Raw genomic sequence first — 18,133 nt, 5'->3', positions numbered from 1 at the left:
TATTATGGTGAAACGTATCTTGTCTTTGTTGTTAATCGAGAGTGAAGGATACTCGAGTTTGACAAATCTCCGATTTTCTGAATATCGTATAAGAGTTTTCAGTTTGATTTTCATATTGATGAGAAGTATGTCCTCGGAGAACCTAAACTAAAATGGGGGATTTGCGCCATTGAAATACACATATGCAAGATAGGAATATGTATTCATTCTAGTGCAAGTAATATGAGATGAAATGAACGAACTTTACCGACAATTTCAGCTTCTTTTGCTCCCTTTGATATAATGAAATACAAGAATGATATTTTGATGTTAAAAAGTTGATTAAGAATGAAAAATATTTTTTAAGGGTTTTGAAAATGAAGCGTGGTTTGGGCATGAAGAAGAAGATCGTGCAAGATAGTGTTTTATCCAATTTTTCGCTTGACATTATACCAAAATTTGAAGCTTAATACCCTATTAAATTTAAAAAAACAATTATCATGTCACTCTCACAATTTAAAAAATCCAATAGTATATTTTAAAAAATCTGATGTCTTTTTATTGAATTTTTTCATAAATTGAATATGTTTTATAATTTTCTGGATTTTTTGAAAAATCAGCTAGTTCATTTTTAATAAAAAAAAATTAACGTTATAGGATTTTTCAAAAAATCTCATAAAATAATTGTTCAAAAAAATCCATTAAAATATCAAATTTTACAAAATATTTGACATAATACCAAATGTTTTGAAAATTTTGGTGAAAACGGTTAGATTTTAAAAAAAATTGATAAAACTCATAAATTTAAAAAGAAAATTAATAAAAAATCTAATAAAAATTTATATTTTTTTTTTTAAATCTGATAAAAACTCAGACTTTTTTAAAAATCTAACAAAAATTTCTTAGATTTTTGAAAATTTTATTAGTGTATTAGAAAAATCCGATAAAAATATAGAATTTTGAAATTTTTTATAATTTATTACAATAATCCAATAATTCTAAATCCAATAAATTTTTAAAAAACCATTAAAACGCAGAAAAATCCCCAAAAAATCATAAAAACACATAAATCCAATAAAAATCTGTGAAATTCTCCAAAAATTCAGTAAAAATAGAAAAAAAAAACCAAAAAAACGTTAAACAAATGAAAAAATCACAACAATGCTAGTGTGGGATTCAATAAAGATAGAAAAAGAGAAATATGAAAGTGAATATGCCTTAGATATTCATGGATATTAGAAGTGTTATAATATAAATTATTAATTATTAATTTAGTGTAGATTTACACTTGGGACCCCAAAGAGAATGGCGAGAATGATGGGTTAATTTGGGTAAAGGGAAGGCAGAGAATGAGAAAATAATAGTTTGCAACTTTGTCAATATTTAGCTTGCAATGAAATCGAGTCTGTTACAAATGCACTTACCTAAGAACCACCCTACATTAACCTCCCATCATCATTTAAACTTTCCTCACATTAATAGAAAATTTCCACCAACACACGTCAACCAATAGTTTAACACGTGATCATCTCGACTCTATTCAAAAAATAATAACATATCAACTTAATGAAACATTTCTAAATAAATTATTAAGAATGTGTGATTTGGCCTAACTCAACCCTACAAAACCGGTTGGTAGAGTGAGGATTATCCCCACTTATAAACACATGTTCAGACCATATATTGTCCGATGTGAAACTCTTAACACACCCCCTCACGCCCAGGACTGGACATCTGGAACGTGGAAATAAATGGTGGATGGCCCGATAGCGGAAATCATAGTATATGGCCCACCGGATCTTAAACGAGACTCTGATACCATATTAAGAATGTGTGGTTTGACCTAACTCAACCCTACAAAACCGATTGATAGAGTGAGAATTGTCCCCACTTATAAACACATGTTCAGGCCATATATTGTCCGACGTGGGACTCTTAACATAAATAATCAAATTACGATACCAACCTATATATGTGACCAATAAATAATCAAATTAGGATACCAACATTTATATGTGAGATAGAGAAAGTTCATCATCTTCAAAACAATATTATACAACAAAATCAAAATATCTTTATCAAATGTATGATGAACTTAATAAACGCCATAGAAAACATTATTGATATAAATCAAACAAGAACATAAATAAACAACATGCAACAAAAGCCTCAGCATAAAAATATAAAAGAAAAAAGCTAACAAATGTTCTAAAAATACAGGTTAAAAAACAGATATAGTAAATATTATATAGAAAATGGTGTATTCAATTCATTAAAAATTATTCCTTTTTATCATTAAATTAGTTTTTTTAGTGTAAGAATATAAAATAACCTATGTCTGAATTGAGAGGGGGGCATAGGTTACAAATATAGGGGCTATGTTTACACATTTTGCATAAAAAATTCGATATATAGAAGAATAGAGTATAATAATATCATCCATCTCATTTAACGCTATTCCCAAAAAGTGTAGGACAAAATTGTGCCAAAAACTTTCAGCTTTTCACTCACAAATCTACGGTTAATACCTTCAACTATACTATAACATGATATCATTAGTTCACTTACACTCAGTTCACGGAGATCCTACCCTCTCCCCCACCCTACAAAAAAAAGTAAACAAGAAGGTACAGTGTTGTGAATCCAAAGGATAAAATTTCCTTAATTTGCTGTGACAAAGTCAGCCATGCAGCACATTCCATCACAAGTATCATGAAAGGTAGAGAAGTTGTCTAGTAGATCAGTATCCGATACTCAACCATAGTTGCAACAAGCTGACGTTGGAACAAATAAGAACTATACAGATCATCTTTTTTCTACTAGGGGGTTGGAAGGGGGTGGAAGGGAAATTTCCCCAACAGCAGAAGAAGAAATTCCCCTCGCACAAATTGCTATATGTTACCCAACAATAATGGGCAATTATTTTTTATCTAAAACAGCCTAAGATCTTCTTACAGATTGTGCTGGTCAACTTGAGGTTCTTCTAATAATACCAAAACCTGCTTATTGGATGGATACAATGAATGAATCTGATATTCTCAAAATGAACCAACTGTGTTGGGCAATGCTCAGTGCCAAACACCACTTTTGGCTTTCTTTCAAGTCATCCAGTTTATACTAAATGTATTCGTCATCATCCCTCCCACACCCCCTGAAAATATGTTCCTATTAAAATCATGAACTGTATCACAAAATTTAAAACACTGTATATCCCGAGATATGTACGCCAAAACTTGTTGGACATCAGTGAAACTTGCAACTTATAAACCATTTCTGTGTAATGCAACACATCAGCCTAAACAGGGCCTCACCAGAAATTTGTCAAATTAAACTTTCTTTGGTCCAGCAAATGATGTTATGAATTCCACCAGAAATCTAGTTTACAGCTTCAAAGAAGAGAACCTGGGGCTGGAGATGTCCTCTCTCACACATAGTAAGAACATCAGCCCATCCACCAATTACCTGGGCATTTAAGGGAAAATTTTAACACAACAAGAATGACAACATATATTCATTTATCCATTATATTTAACTCACCTTAACAGTCTTGTCATCATACATAATCCATTGGCCGTGGTCGTGACTATAAGCAAAGCAATGATAATGCTGGCCATAGTAGCAAACCTACAAGTTTAAATGGCACAAATTAGACCAAAAATGATGCAGACGATAATGAATAAGAAAACCTATATATATTTTCGTATTCTTCAAGTGAATTTATTTTATAAGATAATAATTTTAAAATGATGAGTTGTGTTTTAAAGTTAAAAGGGTAAATTAGTTTGAAAATCCTTTCCCTTCCTTTGTGAGTCAAACATACATAACATTAAATCCCCCCCCCCCCCCCCCCCCCTCCCCTCTTCTGAACAAAAGATATATGTAATTAAAATCCCCCCTCTCCGTTGAACCAAACAAACTCTAAATGTTTATGTTACAGTCTGTTTCTGTAAATCAAATTCATCTTTTACAGCAGGAAGAAAAAACAATTAATAATAAATAGAAAAGTTCCAAGCATATCATCATTTTAACACATACCACTGAAACCAAGTTATGGGTGCTTTTAGGACTTAAACCACGATAAAGGACACTGATATCTATTTTGGTACTCAGGGCTGCCAGAGTTGCAGTTATGTCATCAACACTCTCACATGTATTTTGCCAACCTAGAACTGTGAATACCAGACATGTAAGAGAAAGGGCATAAAAGAGCATACCAAAAACAAAAATTGACCTCCACACACAACAACAGAGATACCTGTCATAAAAACACGGGGCGGAGCTGAAAGAAAGTGATGGATGTGGTTGAGCTTGCCACAACCATCAGCCTCTAGATCACACGCAAGTTGATGGTTTCTCTCCACAAGATTCAAAAGCTTGTCAAGGGAGCTCTCAGGAAACATAGCCTGAAAATTGACCAAGGGATGTAACTGAGCTACATGTACATAACAAGCATAACTGTTTTTTCATGCCCCTGGAAGCATAAAATCATAAACACTATATATGATTAGATGTGAAAAAAAATCCTAAAGATACCTTCATTGTCCTAAGGGCATTGGCATTTATATTGTGAAAGAAAGAAGTATACTTCAAATGTCTGGACTCAAGACCACAATGGTAGCAGTTCATCTGCTCAGAAATGTTCATTCCAAAATGTGAATGTACTATACAAGTATCAGCTGCACAATCCCAAGACCCCGTGTAGTTGCTTTCCGCTGATTCTGCATCAGAAACACCTGAACCACGGGTAAATGATCGATGAAGGCAGTCAAATATTACTGCCAGTACCTCAGAAGCATCATTCATCTGAGCCTGCCAAATGCCAATACATTAATCACATTGTCAACAGAAGAACTACCTTATATTCATTTTCTGTCAATGAAGTTACCTCCTGGAAGAAGTTACTTTGTGGATATAGGTTGCTTAGAGCTATCCGCAGGGAAGTAGGTGCAACTGCTTCTCTCCTTGAATCCTTTGAAGCAAGGTCTAGAGCGGTAAATATTTCATACAAGGCACAGACAACACAGGGATTACCCACATGAGCATGCTCCGATCTTGATCTGCCAAGAAATTCCACCCGAAAGCGGCTTAAATGCCACAAAGACTGAGGTCATACAGAGACAAGAAATCCTTTTCAGAATGTAGAAAGTCATATATCATGATATAAAAGTACTGCAATTTATATAACTGCAGTTAACATAATTAAATATTGGAAAAAATTGGCTTTCAGAATACCTACCTGAATAATAACATTGAGGAAACAATTATATTCCCCCACTTCATTCATAAGTCCTGTACCAAGTAAACTAGCTCCATTCACGTCCTGAGCTGAATCTTCCAAAGGTGCAAGACCTGAACGGTCTACCGGTGAGGAAGATCTCTGTGGCATCCTCAAACTTGAAACCAAAGGCAAATTTCCGCGTGCTTGATATGTATCTGACAAGAAGAATCCTAGAGGATTAGACAATCACAGGATGAACCCAGAACTCCATGTTTAAGGTGCATGAGTGAGTAATTATAGCCACTTTAACAGAAACAGGAAATCTTACATGACTATCAGGATTTAGTTATGTCAAGTTTTGCCAGTAATTTGTAACGAAATAGAACTACGACATGAATCAAAAAAACTAAAAATAATTATGGCTATAATGATTTTTAGTAGCATCAAATGGATAGTAAATAAATATATAGGTAAATGTATTAGAAAGAAAAGAAGGGTGTTTAATAAGCATTTGGATCGCGGGTAAAACATTTTAGGTGTAGATAAATGGCAAATGCACGCTTGCAGCATTAAGGTTAACAATAAACATGGGTTCTGAATCAATATCTATGAGAACAATTGGTATCACTTTGGTCACATATGTTGTCAACAAGCAGACGATATGAAAATCTAATTATCAAATCAAGAAGAAATTGACGATAAAATTGAACTGAAACACAGAAAGCTTATTCCATGGCATAGACATTGTCGAGAACCAACTACTCCAACAGCTTAAACTGGGAGGTAGAGGCTCAAAAATGACTTCATATGACATGACAAACCTCACACAAGAACATTTGGACTTTAAAGTAAAAGTAAGTAAGTTCCTTGTGGTAAAATTTAATTTAGTTCATGAAAAGTGTGGGGTGGGGGAAGCAAGGGATGAACTACTGATTACTAAAGCATATATTTTAGCCTCTAATATCTTATGCAGAAGCTGAATTGTTGTTGCACGTGTATGATATAAAAAAAAATTAGGTTGTGAAGAGGGAGTTAATTGTACATGATGGCCACATATTGTAAATGAAGGGAAAGATGAGATAATTGGAGACAAAGGGCAAAATCTCCATAGGTTACACAGAAAGTACGTACCAAAAGAAAAGTTCATTTCGGGAGCAGTACCAACATAGACAGTTGTTACTTGTTAAGTGGAGGAGGGAGATCTGGTATTTTACCAGAACTGTTTTGGCGTTAGGCAGGACTGCAGGTAGAATTGTTGTTTGATTGAAGCTTGGGTTGAGATGCTTTGATAAAAAAATGCATTTGAATTGATTTCTTTTTCTGTATGTGTTCTTTGATATCTCAAACAAACATGCTAATAGATAGAAGTGGATAAGTAGGCACTAGGCAGAGGAAAGGGGGGAAAAACACTACAGAATAAAGGTAGGGGCGAGTCAAAGTATTCAGCAGCAGCAGAATCTCCATTGTTACTATCTGGTTATATTTTATTTTACATTTTAGATGGGGCCAACTATAATTGTGTGGAGCTTGGTTTTCTTATTTCTGGAAATAATCTTAAGTTTTTATCAATTATTCGTCCAATCATAAAATCAACTATGCAGCCAACGAAGCCCTCCCTATAAAATATGGATAGTACTCATTACAAGAACCTCAGGCAGATATTTATATTAGTTACGGGCCACAACCTACAATGTTAATTAATTGTATAGGTTTAAATTTATCCCTGAAAGCAACAGGCCAAGGAATCAGATAGGATTAAGGAAAACTTTCACAGAAATCAACATTCAAACGGTTTCATTTCATTTTATTGGGTCATTCAAAGTAGGTGAATTTTGACTGAAGGAAAAGATATATGTTATTAAGCATAAGAAAACTCATCTTAGCAGTATAAGATGACAACAACCAGTCTATATATGTATTTAAGGACTGAGATAATACCTAGGCTTTGGCGTACAGCCATTTTAAGATCAGCTTGGAATCTTTCCTCCTCCTCATCTTCTACTTGCAATTCTTTCATCACCTTTACTCCATTGTTTTCCAACACTGATGGTATATTTAAGTCACAGCACATTAATTTTCATATTTTGGAAAATACATTACCAAAATGGCATCTTTTATACAAATTTTAACATAAGTATCATCAAGAATCAAAAACAGAAAAAGATTTCTGCATAAACAAAACAAGTTTGAACTTAAATATTGACGTAATTCTTGAGGAAAGAAGCACAGAGTGATGCAATGAAACTTAAAATATCACAAAGCAGATTTTGAATCTAATTGAATAGAACAAAAGTATGAATTGATCAAAAACTTCTTTATCAAGAGAAGGAAGCCCGAGAAAAACCATAATCTAAACAAGTGTTGCTAGAGAAAGTATAACTGAAATCAAAATACTATTCTATTTAACATCAAACAAGGCCATGATACCTAGCCCAAAAGATGGAAGCCTAGGGCAATCTGAAATCATATTTTGTAGCAGCATTTATCAGTTAATCTACCATGTACATTCACACATTTATAATCCAAACAATGTATAAGTGATCCAGGTATAAAATAACTAGGGTACAAAATAACCCAAATGCCAAAAATAACCCAAATGCCAAAAATAAAAGCAAGTTTATGGAAAGAAACTGTATCACAAACAAGAACCTGATTCAATTTCAACTTTATTTATCATTACATTCATATACATATATACATGATCCATCTTATAGTGCATGCCAATTAAACCCAATTGAGTCGAACACTATCTTTGTAAAGAATTAGTATGAATCATATCATATATATCTGATAAAAACCTAAATAGTTGATAATAAACATACCCCAGTATTTCATGAAAAGAATAATTCAGAGAGATTAGAACTTACAATGTTTGGCATCTTGACTGTTATGAAACTTAGCCTGCTCTCTCATGTGATAGTCAGTATGTTTATCCTCAATATTCTCATTTTCCTCCAATGAGACGTACTCCAACTTTCCATCAACCATTTTAGACGAATTCTTATTCCGCTTGTGTTTTTTTCCTGCACGCCGATCAGGCAAAGGTAGACCATTCTCTGGACCAATTCCATTGAGTATATCTTCTGTAAATGTTTTTTTTTTTAAAGTGAGGAACCTCAACTAAAAACATAAATAAATAAAGCACTATGAGACACCACTGACCTTGTTTAACATTTGACTGATGTAAATGATTAATTTTGGGGGGAGCTGAATCGACCAGAGATTTAGTCGGCGCCATGGAACCATTTGCTGCGGTAATAAGCACGACGTCCAGATTGTTTGGGCATCCATTCTCCTTTCCCAACTGTTCCTGGAAAAAAAATTGCAAGTTCAGCAGGTGTTTTTCCAGCTATACCTGATTCTTGGCTTTAAGTGCTTTTCTATAATTTGTATGTTTGCCTAATAGGTCCATTAACCATACAATAGTACCTTGAAGATTAGTAACCAGAAACTATACATGTTTACATGCAGTATAAAAGATATTCCAAAAGAGGATTTATACCTGCATAGGTAGTCTTCCATATTCTTGCGCATCTGAGCCATCGACAACAGGCTTCAATTGGCAACCTTGAAGTTTGTCTGACACTTCCTCTACACATGTACCAGATAATTTCTTCTGTTGCTCGGCAAGGTGCTTCTGTTTGGCCTCATTTTCAATCCTCCGTTGAAGTTCCAAGGTTTCTTCAAGTTTTTTTTCCTCCTCTTCAAGCTCAATTTTTCGTCTAAATTCCTCTTCGTGGTGTTCCAAATCACCATCATTCATGGAAATAACCTCGTGATCTTGAAAGTCACTATCAGGTGATACTAGATCAGAACTGCAACTAAACATTTTTAAGAAAAGTTACATCGTCTCTAGAAGATTGTATAACAAAAATGAATACCCAGAAAAACAAAGTAAATGTATACTGACTCAAGAGTAGTAGACTGAAGCAAGGGATGCATAGAACCACTTGTGGCCTGCAAGAGAGAGAAATTTTAATCAGTTATCATAGACAATGGCCAAATATATGAACAAATTCAACATGCATGACGAACACCTTCAAATCTCTTGTTTTTCTGTGATCTTTATTCTTCTTCTTATCCTTTGTCTTCTCCACATGTCTTGTGCTCTCATTTCCCCCTTTGCCAATCTTCTTGGAATCAAGAGCAAGTTCAGCCAAAAATGCTTCACCTGCAGCGTCAGATTTCTCCCTAGCATATTTCTCAGCCAAATCTTCCAAAAGTGCCTAACAGATCAAAACAAACAAATATATAGTTAAGTGAAAGATGAAATAACGGCACATGATTGGGCAGTTTGTATACAAACCTTTAGGTACACCTTCACCAGAGGCACAAGTATTGCTCGATAATCATTGGCAGAAACATGTCCAAGCTTGAGTTCCAATTGCTGCACCTCTGAAACACATCTTATTATTTCTGCGTCAGATTTGCTAATCTGCATGGGAAACACATTAGGTTAGAACATCAAGGTAAAAGTCCATCCTCGCAATTAACTTAGTAGACACAGACAAAAACCAACACACTAACCTCTATAGATGCGTGCTCTTTCAGTTTCTGAATAGCAATTTCTACACAACCATCCATTTGATGCAAGCAGTCCTTCATTCTCCATTCATCATTTTCACCGGATTCCAAGTCACATATCTGAGAAGTCACGCCAGGATAAGTTTCATCACAGCAATATTGATTATTAACATTCATCGCTTCTGCTTCTTGCAAAACATTTGATATACATTCTATCTCAAACCTATTGCCAGTATACGCCATTTCATTTTCACTCTCAGCAATCTCTTCCCTCCGCCTTTTTAAGACAGACTCATAGCTTCGCTGCACAAATTCGCCCACATCCCCCCTCTTCTTACCTTCTTCAAGACAAAGATCCTCAATTGTCTGTAGTGCTTCCTCATAAGCTAAACGGTCACACTTCTTTTGACACAAACTATGCAATTGATAAAACTCCTTGTCAAGTGTCCGGACCATTTCTTGTCCTTGGCATATTTTATCTTCTTTGGTCCGAATCCATGTAGACAATTGATCCCCAATAGACCGACTTGAATATAGCCAGGACAGAAAAGCACCGCTACTGTCTGAAATTCCATCAGGAGAACTTGGGGTGACCATGTCCTCAAAGACAGACTCCTGGGCTGTACCAGGAGTGAATTGTGTTAGCAGTAGAGACTCGTCCAGGAGAAGGCATGATGCATCTCCATTGAGAACAATTTTCTCTCGGATCTCAGGACCTTGGCTGATATCATGCAAATCATTCTTGGGACTACTACTTTTATCAGCATATCTACCCAACCCACAAGCATGAGACATTTCCTGCAGAAATTGGAGAATTTTCTTAAGTTGTGAAGCACCCAGAAAGCATATGCACATTGGTGTGTGGTCTACATCATGTTTTAGAAGTTCAGAACCAGCAGCAAGACCTTGGAGCTCACCCATACTAAATTGTATGACCTTGTGAAGATGACTGGCAGCAATACATTTGTGTCTAATAAGTATTTCAAACACTCCATGGATTTTCTCTAGAAGTTTTGCGCACTCCTTGTCATCGGATACTGGCCAACTATAAGTAACAGGATTTGCCACATACTGTTGGTCTTCGATGCCTTCTCTGGCATTACTTTCAGCAATTTTATAATACTTGCTTCTTTCTGTTGTACAATTATCAAAACTGTACCCTAAACTTTCCTTTTCATGGTATGAGCTGGTTGAATCTTTAAAACAATCATTGTAGCCCTCAGCAAGATAATCCTCTGGAAGAGATGAACCTTTGAGATTTGCTTTATAGATAAGCATTTTAACTGCAGCTGAGACATCCAAAGGCTTCCAGGAACAATTAAGAATCATCTCAAGCCATTCATTGTCAACATGTTGAGGCAATATTCTCTGCATTTTGGGTGAGAGAGTCTGAAGGTGTGCCTGCATAACATGCTGCCTATGACCTTCCTGATTGGAAAATATCTCAGTACAAATGCCACAAACCCAAAATTTCCATGTTTTATTGGCTTCGGCATAAAACAATGCTTCAGATAAAACATCTTTTGGCAAAGTCTCCTTTGTAGAACCAAAGTGGGAGATGATATCGGATATTTTAATCCTAAGGCAGTCTTTCTTCACATCCATACTCACTGAATCCCAATAAGATAGCACCCACTTTCTCCTTTCGGCTGTAGAGCCATTTTTTCTCATATGCCTTCGCCTCTCACCTGTCCTCTGACTAGACCCTGAAGACAAATCCAATGCCCTGTCATCCCTTTCTCCTTCATTCGGAGACTGCGGTGCCTCTGACTTCTGCTGCAACAGTCTTGCAGCAGCTACCCTAACTTCGATCTCTTTTCTTCTTTCCTCTGGCGTCTTGGTAACCTTCTTAATCTCATTCGGCCTTCTAGCCTGAACTAACCTAACCTCCATAGGGTCCTCCGAAGCCCTCCTTATAGGAATCAAGCGAAACCTCTCTTCCCCATTACCCAGATTCTTCATCCAAGACGACAGCGAAGCTATGTTTGACTTCTGAATCAGCTGCCTCAACTCGGCCTGCACATGTAATATACGGTCTTCCAAACTAGACACTTTCTGCTCGCTCTCGTCCTGTAATGTCTCCTTAGCAGGATCATTTGGGCTTTCAATAGCAAGCCCTCTCTCACACTCGTGCACCACATCCTCATAATCCTTGCCCTCAGTTGCTGCTTCCAATATCACAGTGGCATGAAAATGTGCATACTCAATTGAATTCGGCGAAAGCTCAACAGCTCTCCTTGCCGATTCAACAGCATGCTTCAAATGCCGCTGCTTAGCACTACAATCAGTTATAATCGAAGCCACTTTGAAACATATAAATCCATGAATTCGATAAACAAAAGCAGAGTAAGGCGAACCCTCCTCCTTCAAGCACAACTCCTTCATGAGCTTCATCGCCCGATTGTGGTTACCACGGCGAAACGTGGTTAGGGCTCGCTCACATTCTACCTTAATTGCAGAGAAATCAGAACCCTCGGATTGAAAAGGAACTAATTCGTTCTTGCTAGGGTTAGTGAGATTCTGATCGAAAACGTTGGTGACATCGGGGTCGGGTGAAGTAGAACCTTTGGCGGCTCCGCCGATGGGAGATTGAGCCACCGGAGAAGCCGCCGGCGAAAGTTTGGAACGAGGAGCGGAGTTTCGCTTTTTGTGTCCCATGAATTGAGGTCATGCAAATCCGATTCACGTGCATAAATACGTGAAAGAACCTGCGACGGTGACGCGATGCGGAAATTAAAGAGAGAGATTGAGAGAGACCTGACCTAGAGAGAGAAAGTTGGAAGGAGATAGCGGTGGCCGGAGAAGGATCGGAGATAAACGAAAACGAAAACGAAAACCTAGAACGGAACGTGAAAGAGAGAGTGAAGGGAGCACCTACCCACAGCAGATGGGTGAGGTTTCAGTTTCATGAAAGAGAGAGCAATCGAATGAAATTAAAAATGAGAGTGAACTGCTAAGTATACGGATGAAATCAAATATTGCTAATAAGCTTCTTTTTTTCTTCTTTTTTTTTTTGCTAATAAGCTATTTAATCAAATTAAAAAAATAAATTAACCCTCAACCTTTTTTCTAGATGTATAGTATTTTATTTTATTTATTGACTTTTAAAAATTGTTGAAATTCCAAATGTCAAAATTGTTAGTCTGTAAATTAATAATTATTTGCCAAAAAAAAACTATACCCATTTGTATTTAGTAATAAATTGATTTCTAAATTTTTTAAGCAAGTAAATCATTAAAAAGTATCGAAGAAATATATAATGTATAAATAGAATAATTATTTATTTTTATTTAATTAATTAAATATTTTTTTATATTTAATAAATATTCAAATTACTTTTCTAACAACAATCAATTAAAAAATATTTTTGAACGTTGAATTCATATATGATATATAATATATATTTTTGTCGCTTTAATTCATACTAATATGTACAAAATCAATTAAATTAGAGGTGTTCGTGGTTCATATTGTTCAGTTCAATTTATAATAATATATCAATAAAAATTCAATTTATTGTATTAAAATAGTTTCAATTCAATTTAAAATTAATTTTAAATCAATTTGTATTTGAAAATTAGTTTATAATCAATTTACAATTATAAATCAATTTTATAATTTTAATTTTTATAAAACTAATTTCTTGAGTTTCTTGAATTTTTTTATTTATAAAAAAATCAAAATATTTAAAAACAAAATTTTAAATAAAACATATTTTAAAAAAATATTTGTTTAATTTTTTTCTATTTTTAGAAAAAAAAAATTGAATTTTCTATGTTTTGAAAGAAAAAAAAAGTGAAATAATTTTTTTTTCGGCCAAAACTTTATTTTAAAAAAATTAAATTTTTTCTTCTTCTGAATAAAAAAAAGTTCATCAAAATTATTTTTTTTTTTAAATTATTGTCAAAAGTTTTTATTCGAAATTTTTTTCTTTCAACTAAAATGCTTCTAGTGAGGCTTGAACCCATGTCCCTTTAATTAAAATGCTTATCCTTTTACCGCTTAATTAACTACCCCATTTGGTTTATTATTTTCACCGAAATATATTCAAACTAATTTTTATCAATTGCAGAATTTGGAATCTAACAACAAACTTCACCAGCTAAAAAAAAAGATTTAATTGATAGACTAAAAAATTGATTTTTTTTAAAAATGGCACTAAAAATATAAAATAATTAAAACATGGGGATCAAAGTGCATTTAAATCAAAAAATATTCATAAAAACTATTTCTTTTTAAAGTTTAGAAAGAAAAAATTTTATATAGAAAAAACTATTTTTTTTAATAACAAATTTTTTATTTTATGAATTTTTTTTATTTTCCGAAATAACAAATATATGTGCTTTTAAAAATAACAACAATTTATATACTTTTGAAAAAAAAAATTGGAATTTTTTTTCAAAAAGAAAAAATATTTTTTTGGGAATAAAAAATAAGATTTTATTCAGAATTTTTTTATTTTCAAATGAAATTATATATTTTTTTATTTTTAGAGAAAAAGTATTTTATTTTCAAAAAGAATTTTTTTTTTGGAATACAAAATATTTTTTTACTATTTTCTAAAAAAGCTATATTTTTTATTTTTATAAAAAAATTATTTTCAAATAAAATCTTTTTTTCATAATAATAAAAATATTTGTTAATTTCCAGATTTTTTTTACTCTCAATAGTTTTTCTTCTTCTTTTTGTAAAAAACTTATTCATATAATTAAACCAGTTTATAAAATGAAACTCGCTATGAGCCAGTTTTAAATTGAATTAAAATTTTTGAATTGGGGTTAAGTTCATTAATCATTTAAGTGGTTTAATGTTTTATAATGTAATGCAATTCAGTTTAGTAATATAGTTTGGTTAACCATATTTTTGCACACCCCTATATCAAATAGGATCCAGCCATCTAAAAGATAGAAACACAAAACCAGATAACCTAAACTAGTTCAACATTGGCCTAGAAATGTGTTTCCTCCAAAATGTCACAACATTTTGTCTACATTCCAAGCAAACACTCCAAAGAGTAATCAAACCCTAAAAATACGGGCACTGAGATAGATCTCTCTGATGTCATTATTAATGTTGTTCCCCTCTCGATCGTCCCTGTCCATGCAACTACCATGAGAAAGGCTAAAACGTCATCTTTTAGGAAAGGCAAGCCTACTAAAGTAAGTACCTATTCCACCCCCTCCATAATTTCTAGAAATATGAATGATCTTGAACCCCTTACTGTAGTGAAGAAACCCCAGTTCATGACTAGTCTATATCTCGATCCCATCAGCATTGAACCTAATGTTGATGTGTCTAAAGATTTTCCCGTTGTGATAAATGTTATGGAAAATGTTGAAGCTTCTGAAACCAGCAATAGACCTATATCTGTAACTACCTTGAGTAAATGTAGCATGATTGTTGCTGACAGAGACAATGTTGATAAGAATATTCGTGTGTTGATCTCTCAAGTGTTAGGGATTGACCCCAAGACAAATGTCGTGTCGGATGTCTCCACATCTTTGGCCTAACCTGATAACAATTCTGAGAACCCTAAAGAGAAACCTGATGTAAATGCACCTACTCCGTCTCATGAGAAATCGCAAGATAAAGAAAGGTATGAAGATATGACTAATGAGCTACGTAACCAAGATAAAAACTGTGTTGATCAACCCACTGACATTGTTAATGTTGAGGAATTGGACTCTGATGATGTTCCTATTGGGCAAAGACTGACTCCTGGTATAGCTAAAAGGTTGAAGAACAAAAAAGGCCAAGTTGTTGGATCCTCCAACACTCCCTCTATCTGTCAGAAATAAAGTAAATGTTGGTCCCACAAAAAGATGGAGCAAGGTGGTGACTCCTGTATCTAAGAAGAGATCTCTAAAAAGGAAGGAAGTTCCTTATGAGTCTAGTGAATCTGATCATGATGTCGAACACAATGTTCAGGACATCATATCTACTTCCAGAAAGCAAGCCTTAGGGAAAAACATACCAACTAATATTCCTGAAGTCCCACTTGACAACATTTCATTCCACTCCGGAGAATGTTGAAAAATGGAAATTTGTTTATCAAAGAAGGTTAGCACTGGAAAGAGAATTGAGGAAACATGATTTTGAATGTAAAGAGGTGTTAAGTCTGATTCAAGAAGTTGGACTAATGGAAATTGTAACAGGTTTTAGAAAATGTTATGAAATGTTTGTCAAAGAATTTATTGTGAACATCTCCAAGGAGTGTGACAACAAGAGGAACAAGAAGTTTAGAAAAGTGTATGTCAGAGGAAGATATGTGTTTTTTTCTCCTGAAATAATCTACAGGATCTTGAGGAGGAACATGTGCATGTATGGATGGGGAGTAATCCTTGGGGCAACACAACCCATGTTCCTGATACTCAGGGGGAACACGTTTACTAATATGTTCATGATGTCATGAACAATGTTCTAAGATCCTGTCTAAATTAAAGTTTTTTTTGTTATAATGTATGAGGCATGTTGTTCGCTGCACCTGCCTCCGGTGTTTGTGTGAAAATGGATGTCGTATGTTTTCTTGCAAATGTATATCCTTGTTTCTAACCCTCTTACCTGTTGATCGTTGCAAAGATTGTTTTAGCTAAAATTTGCCAAATTGGGAGATTGTTAGGTATGACATATTGTGATTGGCTACATTTTAGAAAAACAAGTATTTTTGACTGATGTTAAACAAGATGTTCTGACATGTTATTTCAACATTACAGCGTGACCGAGCTTAAGCATCTTGTGAGATTTAGTCTCTTTAATGATTTATCTGAAGATTCTTTGAAGATTTAGTTCACATATATTATGGAATATTTTCCTTGTGCCTGGAGAATATTGTGTCTTGACTTATTTATGAAGTAACAATATCAAGACATTTTAGGAAACATCTTATTTGATTGAGATCATATCTTTAGAAGATTGTGTAGAGATCTCGGATCTGCTGCAAATCAAGACCAAAGCCCATGCCTCTTCACTGCTATTTATAGAGTAGTTCTAAACCTAAGAATACATCGAAGTAGTGCAATATTTTGTTATCATTAGGGTTTCATGTGTATGATTTGTGTGAGCCATTCGAGTATCTCCTTGATACTTGAATTGAATCTGGTGTATTGAGTTGTAACGAACAATCTCTCAGAAGCTTTTAAGCAAGAGAAAATTATGTTTTTCAGGTGTTAGTTGTCGTGTGGTTGAGGGAAGTGAGGTGGGTCTCAAATCTAGGAGTGTCTTAGATAGAAATGTCCACGAGTAGAGATTAGGTGAGAAGTTTGTAAAACCTAAGGTTGTTCAGGACTTCAAACTAATTATGTGATAGTGGATTTCCTTCCTGACTTGGTAGCCCCTAGATGTAAGTGTCATTGCACCAAATTGGGTTAACAACTGATTATGTTATTTACTATCATACTATTATTTTAATCATGTTATTGTTTGTGATGTGATAATGTGCATACCTTGAGGTCGTGACATCATGTACGACATCAAAGATCTGATTGCCAGAATTTTAGAGGCGAATCTTAAAACACTTTATCTCTCTATTTTGTTTGAAAAATTGTAAGAACCTGAGCAAGAACTCACTTGCTTGGAAAAACTTGAAAAAGAAAATGAGATGAAGGTAAATAAGGATAAAGGTAAGGACAAGGTGGAAGAGAAGAAGTCTATTGCTAGAAAGACTTCAAGCTCAAAGCCCTCACATATTGAGGAAAGTGATTATGAAATAAAAGATGACAAGAACTCCGATGACGAGGACATGAGATTGTTTTTCAAAAGGTACCAAAGATATATAAGGAAAAATGAAGTCAAGCACTATGACAAGAACTTAACCAAGTTTAGAAAAGTAGATAAATCCTAAAAGGAAGATGATAATAAGAAAGGTAAACTTAGAAGTTATTGTTACAATTATGGAGAATTTGGTCATTATAGACTGGAGTGTTATATGATTAAGAAAGATAGAGAGAAAGGCCATCATAAGAAATCAAGCAAGTCTAGAAGAGCTTATGTTGCTTGGAAGAGTGCAAGTGATTCCTCAAGTGATTAAAGCTCAACTTCAAGTGTAGAATCAGCCCGAATTTGCCTCATGGAAATAAAAAGAAGAAGAAAATTTAAGTCTTTATAAGCTTGAATATATTCATGATTTGTCTTATTCTCAATTACAAAAAGCTTTTTAAAATCTTCGTAGAGAAGCCTTAGACGCTTTTAAGAAGTTAGCTTCGCATGAAAGAATATTCTTACATTTAAAAGCTAAAATTTTAGAATCCTAAAAGAAGGTGGAAACTCTTAAGTGATCTATGATAGATGTTCAAAATGACAAGAATGAGGATGAAAAATCATCAAGGTTTGGTTGTGAATTGTGTCATGATTGGCAAAAAGAGATAAATACTCTTCAAGTCAAATTGGACAAAGCTTTACAACCAAATATTTCAT

General features: G+C 34.1%; 1 protein-coding gene across 6 annotated transcripts; it reads right to left on the bottom strand.

Moving 5' to 3' along the window:
* Nucleotides 1-1,337: 1,337 nt before the first annotated feature.
* LOC127073853 (uncharacterized) lies at nt 1,338-12,685 on the bottom strand. 6 transcript variants are annotated; one of them, XR_007785883.1, is made up of 16 exons: nt 9,725-12,684; nt 9,504-9,632; nt 9,235-9,423; nt 9,108-9,154; nt 8,700-9,018; nt 8,360-8,507; nt 8,065-8,280; nt 7,136-7,240; nt 5,216-5,412; nt 4,865-5,080; nt 4,513-4,788; nt 4,235-4,382; nt 4,015-4,148; nt 3,517-3,603; nt 3,291-3,441; nt 1,338-1,833 (listed from the first exon to the last, which is right to left on the bottom strand). XR_007785883.1 is itself a non-coding variant. In XM_051015086.1 (15 exons), the coding sequence occupies exons 1-15, from the start codon at nt 12,377-12,379 to the stop codon at nt 3,355-3,357; spliced, it is 4,926 nt and encodes a 1,641-aa protein (XP_050871043.1). In that variant the 5' UTR covers nt 12,380-12,685; the 3' UTR covers nt 2,405-3,354. The 6 variants fall into 6 exon arrangements, 4 of the variants coding, with proteins under 4 accessions (XP_050871043.1, XP_050871041.1, XP_050871039.1 ...); XR_007785882.1 differs by lacking the exon at nt 1,338-1,833 and adding an exon at nt 2,405-3,130; XM_051015086.1 differs by lacking the exon at nt 1,338-1,833 and having other exon boundaries at nt 2,405-3,441; nt 8,065-8,253; nt 9,725-12,685.
* Between the last annotated feature and the right edge of the window lie 5,448 nt (nt 12,686-18,133).

The sequence above is a fragment of the Lathyrus oleraceus genome, chromosome 4, assembly GCF_024323335.1.
Source record: "Lathyrus oleraceus cultivar Zhongwan6 chromosome 4, CAAS_Psat_ZW6_1.0, whole genome shotgun sequence".
NCBI classification, from domain to species: Eukaryota; Viridiplantae; Streptophyta; class Magnoliopsida; order Fabales; family Fabaceae; genus Lathyrus; species Lathyrus oleraceus.
This window is presented reverse-complemented; position numbering and strand designations above follow the sequence as displayed.

Excerpts from the sequence above, each read along its gene's own strand:
- LOC127073853 (XM_051015082.1), bottom strand. The coding sequence starts at position 12,379 with ATGGGACACAAAAAGCGAAACTCCGCTCCTCGTTCCAAACTTTCGCCG. Across the intron at positions 9,155-9,234 it reads GAAAAACAAGAGATTTGAAG|GCCACAAGTGGTTCTATGCA; the intron begins GTGTTCGTCATG and ends TCTCTCTTGCAG. Across the intron at positions 8,281-8,359 it reads TCAGTCAAATGTTAAACAAG|AAGATATACTCAATGGAATT; the intron begins GTCAGTGGTGTC and ends AAACATTTACAG.